This window comes from Octodon degus, unplaced genomic scaffold (genome assembly GCF_000260255.1).
Source record: "Octodon degus isolate 3935 unplaced genomic scaffold, OctDeg1.0 scaffold00033, whole genome shotgun sequence".
NCBI classification, from domain to species: domain Eukaryota; kingdom Metazoa; phylum Chordata; class Mammalia; order Rodentia; family Octodontidae; genus Octodon; species Octodon degus.
The window spans coordinates 14,998,430-15,006,793 of NW_004524609.1; the positions used below are offsets into that span (position 1 = coordinate 14,998,430).

At 43.4% G+C, this 8,364-nt stretch overlaps 1 protein-coding gene across 1 annotated transcript in view; it reads right to left on the minus strand.

Annotated features, from left to right (window-relative positions):
- Positions 1-8,364, minus strand: part of Jpt1 (Jupiter microtubule associated homolog 1) — a 23,173-nt gene that overhangs the window by 5,224 nt on the left and 9,585 nt on the right. Inside the window, exons 3-4 of the mRNA XM_004630089.3 lie at positions 7,787-7,884; positions 5,843-5,861 (exon numbers count right to left, since the gene is read on the minus strand). Coding sequence (XP_004630146.1) covers positions 5,843-5,861; positions 7,787-7,884 — 117 coding nt within the window. The remainder of the gene's footprint in view (positions 1-5,842; positions 5,862-7,786; positions 7,885-8,364) is intronic.

Consider the following 8,364-nt stretch of genomic DNA (forward strand, 5'->3'; position numbering starts at 1 on the left):
ATATATATATTCTTAGGTTTAGGTGTGCTAGCACACACCTGTAATCCCAGCCACACCTGTAATCCCAGCACTTGGGAGGCTGAGGCAAGAGGATCATTGCAAGCTCAAGACCAGCCTGAACTGCATAGCAAGACCCTGTCTAAAAAGACAATAAATAAATAAACTCAGCAGACTTAAGTCCTGAATTCAATCCCCAGCACCAAATAAATAAATAAATACTCTTAGAACAAACTACAAGCAAACCTCTGAACTCAGTTCTGGCGTTGGGGTAGGAGCCAGGGCTTCCCATGTGTTCAGCACTGCTCTACCACCGAGTGACATCCCAGCCCAGCTACGGTGACTTTGAAAATTTCTTTTTTTCTTTTTTCCTGCGGAAAGGGGGACTGAACTCAGGCCCTTGCCCTTGCCAGGCAAGTGCTTATTCTACTGAGCCATCTCCCCGGCCCTGAACATTTCATTTTAGGGAACTGTGAAACTCAACAGAAGTAATTCACAACATACACAGCGTTCTATTCTAGTCAACACACCAAGCTGTCCAAATTAACAGCTCTTATAGTTATAAACCACAACTTAGAACAGGCTGCTCATCAGTTTCCTGGGGCTACATACTCAATGGATTATGTCAGAAACAGGATCTGGAGAGCGCTTGCCTCACATGTGTGAGACCCTGGGTTCAATCCCTAGCATCAGAGAGGCCAGGAAAGGAAGGAAGGAAGGAAGGAAGGAAGGAAGGAAGGAAGGAAGAAAGGAAGGAAGGAAGGAAGGAAGGAAGGAAGGAAGGAAGAAAGAAAGAAAGAAAGAAAGAAAGAAAGAAAGAAAGAAAGAAAGAAAGAAAGAAAGAAAGAGAAAAAGAAGGCATGGTGACCCTTGCCTGCAATCCCAGCACTCTGGACAGCTTAGGCAGACGGATGTGTAGTACAATCCATCCTGGGGAACTCAGCAAGTAGGAGACCCCGTCCCAAAATTAAAAAAACAAGGCTATAGCTCAGTGGGAAAGCCTCGGTGCAATCCCCAACACTACAAAAAATACAGGAAGGGAAGGAGAGGAGGAGGGAAGCAGGGAAACAGTATTAAAACATCATTGTTCAGTATACAAAGTCCTACATTAAATTTCCCTTAAATAACTCGGGAAAATTTAGCTCAATTCTAAATACAAAATAAAAAAGCAAAATAATGCATTTTTTTAGAAATCCAAGATAAGAATATAAACAGTGAATTCAGCCCGAACCACTCATTTCAAATTGGCTCGTTTCATCTCTGCCGGCTAGACATGGCCTCACTGCATAAACACCCAACATCTAACTCAATTCCCCATTGTCTGGCTGGATCAAGCAGTTAATGATTATTGTGAAGAACACAAAATTGCCCACAGTTCTACTACTGTAGTTAATCTTCATAAAATCCTCTTCAGATGAATCAAGGTCCATCCTTCCAATCATATAACTGTCTTACATCATTAATGGAATTATTTTTTCACAACAGAAAACAACATACAAAATAGAAAAGCAAATAAAAGCACCCAAGGAGCAGCACCAACGCCTTCATTGCAGCGTCTGTTAGGTGGGCACTGCTGCGGCCAAGAAGGAGGGACTGGTCTTTTCTGCTCTGCAATGAAGGGAAGTGCAGGAACTGAGAGCAAGTGTGCAGACACTTCTACAGCAATGCAACAGGAAACGCCTCAATCTACTCAACACAATAATTTTAAAAGATGGGGCTTCAGAAGAAAATGCTTCTACCAAAATAAACATTTGATTGACTGACAGACTGGTGCTGGGGAATTGAACTCAGTGCCTGGAGCATCAAACAGGCATTTTAGGCCAGAAGTTGAGCTGCATGCCTATAACCACAGCATTCTTCAAAGCTAAGCAGAAGGATCACAAATTAAAGGTCAGCCCAGATAAGTTAGGAAGACCCTGTCTTAAAATTTAAAAAAAGGTCTGGGAATATACCTCAGTGTGAAATGCTCGATAGGTTCGGGCCCTAGTGTGAATTGCTAAAATCATTGTGGTGGTCATCTACACAATTTTTTATTTATTTATTTATTTATTTATTTATTTATTTATTTATTGCGGAACCAGGGATTGAACTCAGGCCCCTGTGCTTGCCAGGCAACCGCTTATTCCACTGAGCCATCTCCCCAGCCCTGGGGTGGTCATCTAATATGGCTGATGCCCTTAAAACAAAGGCCTATGCTCCCAGGACCACCTCCCCCTTCTTCTCCAACTTAGCCCAGGATATAATTTACTTTCACCCTTCCCTCCTCCTCAGGAAAGACTCCCAATCAGCTCCCTTAGATATATCTAAACATGCCCTTCAAACCCCTCCCCTGGCAAAAGGTCATAAAAGCCTCAGCCTTCCTTTGTCCAGTTCAGAGAATTCCTTGACCTCCCCAAATTCTCTCCACGTCCTCAAAGAAAATACAGCCCCTTTCCCTTTTTCCTTCTGCCTGTTTCTCTCTGCTGTACCGTTCATCTGAAAAACACCTATCAGTACTGATGTTCAGTCTCCAGTACTGTAAAAGGAGAGGGGACTTGGCTAGACTCCTTGGGTTGGTTCTTTCTTTCATTTTTTTTGTACTGGGAATTAAACTCAGGACCTTGTGCTTGCTAGGTAGATGCTTGTGCCACTGAGCTATTCCTAGCCCATTTAATATGTCTGTAAATTGCCTGAAGGCCAGGAATTGTGCTTAAACTTCCCAGACTCTGGGCTGCAGGCCTAGCCACTCCCTCTTTCTCAGGGATCTACCAAGTTTAAATACCAAAGTCCACTATATAGGCATTCCCAGGCTTAATTAGCCAAAAGGTCAAGGCAATGTCCTTTATATGCAAAGAAACCCTATCTTGCAGTGATCAAGTGTCTTCCTTGTGCAACAGAATTACAGGCCTCCACCACCCCACCTGGCTGTGATAACCATTAAAAAAGAAGAGGCTAGAAATGGAAGGGTAGCCACGCCTGTAATCCCAGCATTTGGGACCCTGAGACAGGATCATTGCAAGTACAGACTAGAAAGTAAGCTCAAGGCCAGCCTGAAGTGTTTAGTGAGACCCTGTCTCAAAAGGGAGAAGATGGGGGGCCGGGGAGATGGCTCAGTAGGATAAGCCCTTGACTGGCAAACGCAAGAATCTGAGTTCAATCCCAGGTTCCACCAAAAAAAAAAAAAAAAAAAAAAGGAGGAGAGAAGGAGGGAGGGGAGGGAGAGGGAGAGAGGCAGACAGACCCCCACAATGCTAGCAGTTGTGAAGTTGGGCTACATAGACAGATGGTGTTGCAAGGAAAAAAAAATAAATAGCAAAAGAAAATGGAAGCATTCACTGTGCTATTTATCTGAAAAAATCTATACCAAACCAAGAAACAAGGTGGATAGGGAAGAGAATTATGAGTGACAAAGACTAAAGATGCACTCTGTGCGCCTACAATCAGCACAGCGTTCCCATAGCTCCAGGCTCCATATATATTTTCTTATTTTTAGTTCTTCTGATGATGCTACAGATTGAACTCAGGGCCCTACACATGCTAGACAAATGCTCTACCACTGAGTTACTGTACGCCTACCCCCCCCCCTTTAATTATACCCACTGGCTCAATTCAGATTAGCTGGTCCTGGGGCTGGAGCTAGAATGGTTGCCTAGCATGTACAAGAGCTTCAGTTTGATTTTAGCCCCATGAAAAAGTTTTAAAAAGCTAACCCTGCTAGGGCCAGCCAAATAGTTCAGTTGATTAAAACGCCTGCAAGGAGGCCTGCCCCTTTGCTCAGTTCTTTTTTTTTTTCTTTTTTTAAATGTCATTTTCTTTTAAATTTTATTTATTTGTGTGTGTGTGTGGCCGGCTCAGCCCCCCAGGGGGCAGGGCTGGCCGGCATGTGGTGTTGGGGGATTGAACCTCAGTCCCTGTGCTTTGGTGTTGGGGGATTGAACCTCAGTCCCTGTGCTTTGCTAAGCTTGTTCTAAGTAGGTGCTTTAGACCACTGAGCCATCTCACCAGCCCAGCTCAGTTCTTTAAGTGGCTGCTTCAAAGCAGTCAGGCTCAGATTGCTGTGGTTCAATCCCCACAACTCCAGCCAGCCAAACATGCCCTGAAGGCATTCTGAGTCAGCCAAAAAAATAAATAAAAATAAATAAATAAAACACTACACAGGGGAAGGGGGGAGAGGGGGTGGAGTTGTGACCTCGGCCTGGGCAGGCCTGGGCAGGCGGAGACAGTAATTGAGACTGGGTGCCAGGGCCTCAAGGCCTGAGCCTGTAACCCTAGCTCTTGGGAGGCTGTAAACAGGTGGATCACTACAAGTTGGCTCTACTAGTGAGACCCTGAACACGCTGTAGACCCTTCCCTAAAATACAAAAAAAAAAAGCTAACCCTGCTAAATATGTCTAGTAGTGGAAGTATTCATAAGGTGAAAAGCAGTAGACTAAAAGCCTAGATTTTGCCAAGAAATGTGGTGGCGCACTCCTATAATCTCAGCATTTGGGAGGCTGAGACATGAGTTCAGTGAGTTCAAGGCCAGCCTGGGCTACATAAGGAACCTGAAGGCTAGCCTGCACTACAGAATGAGACCCTGCCTAAAAAGAAAGAAAAAACTAAACGTTACATCCACAACAGTCTTTCCAAATGGCACACACAGCCAGCTATGGTAGCACAGGCCTGAAATCCCAGCACTCCAAGGCCCCGGGAGAGTCACCAAGAGTTCAAGGCCAGCCTGGACTAACAAAATGAGACCCTGACTCAAAAAAAAGAAGGCCACAAAATGAGACCCTGTCTCAAAAAAAAAAAAAAAAAAAAGAAGGCCACAAACTGGCCACACACACACAGATTTTGTTTTTTGGTTTGTGGTACCAGGGACTGAATGTAGGACCCCGCACTTGCCAGGCAACTGTTTATTCTACTGAGCTATCCCCTTGCCCCAAGAGAGAGAAAGTTTGAAGGGCAGACGAATTTCATTCTTACCCATTTACCATCATAAAGCCTAATGGCAGGAACGGCTCTGAGGAAGCAGCCGCCTTATAGCTGCAGAAACCGGGCACCTGACTGATCGCTATGGCCAGATGCCCAGAAGACTGGCTGGCCCCCATCAGCGGTTCTCTGGTACTTATTCAAAGTGCCAATAAATACTTCAAAGATTTAAAACAATTAAGTAAATTATTATAGCTTACTTCCACCTATAATTGGTTACGTGCATGGCTAACTAGAAATTTATCTGACCCCAAAATCATCGTTTACAAAAATCACCAGTGGGTAAACTTATGTACTGCTCACTAAGCACCTCAGTATGAAATCACGTGAACTTAGTAAATTGAATGCTGTGAGCTGGGCCTGAAATGCCAGAGCCTCTTATTAAACAGCTCTCAGTAAATATAACAAATATTGACCTGATTGATGTATGTCTATTGTCAAAAGATTCCCCAGTGTTTTGTTTTCTTTTCTTTTTTGGTAGAACTGGGGATTGAACTCAGGCCCTTACGCTTGCCAGGGAAGAGTTTATTCCACTAAGCCATCTCCCCGACCCCTCTAGATTTCTTTTTCTCTTCTCTCTGCCCATAGTATGCTAGCACTGGGGACGCAGCCAGGGCTCTTTCCTCAGGACATGCTTTGAATCAAAATTCAGGTCTGGGCTGGTGAGATGGCTCAGTGGTCTAAAGAACCTACTTAGAACAAGCTTAGCAAAGCACAGGGACCGCAGTTCAATCCCCCAGCACCACATGCCAGCCAGCCCCGCCCCCTGGTGGGCTGAGCTGGCCACACACACACACACACACACACACACAAATAAATAAAAAAATTTAAAAAAAATTCAGGTCTGCTCTATAGCATTTACACAACCAACAATTTCGTCTACAGTAATACTCACCATGCATGTCACCTTCTCCCTGGAAAAGAAAATAAACACGTAAAAAATTACTTCCTCTCTTTTATTTATGTACTTTTACTCCCTATTTTAATTTCCAGTACACAAAACAGTCACAGTTCACTGGCTGACACCTAGATGGAAACAAATGTGAAACCCCATTCTGCTACAATCAAGTAAAGGAGGTGGCAACCTGTATTCAACTTGGGACAATGCTATACAAAAATTCTGCCCAGTGAATTGTCCCATCTATGATGAATGTGATCATTATGTATGTACATCTAAAAGATACCAATAAAATCTGATTTAAAAAATTGCCCCTTGGGACCAGGGAGATGGCTCAGTGGAATAAACGCTTCCCTGGCAAGTGCAAGGGCCTGAGTTCAATCCCCGGTTCCGCAAAAAAAAAAAAAAAAGAAAAAAATTGCCCCTATTAAACAAAAAAAGGAGAGACGAAGGACCATTTTGTATCTGTATATACAAAACAGTTAGGATAGATATATAGCTACTTTCTCTTAATTCAATGAGAAGAAAGATTCGTATTAATAGTGTTTGGACAGGATATCATGTCTGCATCTTGTGCTATGAATAACCGCTATGAAGACAATATGCAACGTATTAATCAAACTGTCCTACTGATCAGTTTTGAAACTGTCTCATTGCTATTTCTCAATAAAATTTAATTAAAAAATATGTTCCTGCTTTCATCAACATATGTCTTAAAAATATATATGTCTCTTATTGATTTTCTTTTTTTTTTTTTTTTTGCAGAACCGGGGATTGAACTCAGGCCCTTGCGCTTGCCAGGGAAGCGCTTATTCCACTGAGCCATCTCCCCAGCCCTGACTGATTTTCTAATGCATACATCTATTAAGATATTTTATCTAAGTACAGTTTATTCTTTTTTTTTTTTTTTTTTGTGGAACCAGGGATTGAACTCAGGCCCTTGTGCTTACCAGGGAAGCATTTATTCTACTGAGCCATCTCCCCGGCTCCTAAGTACAGTTTAAAAACTTGGAAATTTTCAATTTTCAGTAGGGAAAATAAATGTAGAAGATGAAAAAAAAAAAAAAAAAAAAAATGCCCCAGTCCCAGTGATACCTAAAACATACACACACCCATGCTTGGCTTTTAGTCTGATGACCTAAAGCCAATCAGCATTTCTGAGGCTCTTTCATCAGAACAGGAAACTGGAAATCTAGCATCAGCTTCCTCTTTCTCCTTCCCTAGCTACTGGAGGGCCCTGTGAGCTCTAAATCTCTGACAGCCATCCCCACACTAGGCAGCTGCCACTCCTCTGCACCGGGAGGTCCCTAGTCAGGAGGAAGTCCTCCTATACAAGGTCTTTACTAACATACTCCATGAGGCTTCCCAGCAGTACTCTTCTGCAGATATTTCTAAGAATAACACCAATAGCTGGGCACGGCACTACAGGTCTGGAACCCCAGCACTTTGGCAACTACAGCAGAAGAATGAGAAGCTAGAGCCTAACCTAGCCAACTTATCAAGACCCTTCGCATAATTAAAAAATTAAAAATGAGCTGGGCCATGAGGTTTAACAGAATGGCCTGGCTTCAATCCCCAGTACCACTAGCGGTACAGTCTCCTTGAGTTCAACTTAAGAAACATTCGCAAACTGCTTAAACTTAGAACAATATTCTAATGAGATAAAGGGAAAGTTAAGAGTGACACAGAAGTCCCCGAAATCACTACCAAAGGAGCTGAGTTTAATCCCAATGGCAAGAGACATTTGAGTGGATCAGGACACAGAGCAACTCACTTATCTGACTTTAGTCTCTATTTACAAAGCTTCTGTCACCAAGATGGCCCAGTCCCTTTATTTCCTAAGGGCCATTATGTGAGATTCCAGCATCAGAGATGAAATTCTCAGCAAATAAGGGGAAGTTTAGTTTCTAAACCCTCAGCCTGTCTGTCTTTCCTCCTGACCTTCAGATCAAAGAAGTCTCCAGCACTTCCTTCTGAGGAGTTCCTTCTCTGGGGTCCAGACGACTCCACATCTTCCCTGCCCCCACTAGACTTGGCACCTGGAAACCAAACACACTTTCTTGAGGAATAAAACAAAAGACCAAAAATAAAACACCTTCGTCATATATGGAGGGAGGCAAGTTTCTCAGCTGACTTTTTCTTTTAAATGTATTTGGTTGGGGCCGGGGAGATGGTTCAGTAGGATAAGTGCTTCACTGGCAAACACAAGGATCTGAGTTCGATCCTCAGTTCCACCAAAAACTAAAAATTAAATAAATAAATAAATGTATTTGGTTGTTGCAGGGTCTCACTACGCAGCTCAGACATGGTGATCCTTCTACTTTAAGCCTCCCCCAGCACTGGGATTACAGGCATGCACCACTATTCCCCAGGCTCTGGCCGGCTCAACCCGCTCTGTCCCTTAGTTGTCTAAACTTCCCTAAGCATGGGCTGGTGAGATGGCTCAGTGGTCTAAAGCACCTACTTAGAACAAGCTTAGCAAAGCACAGGGACCACGGTTCAATCCCCCAGCACCACAT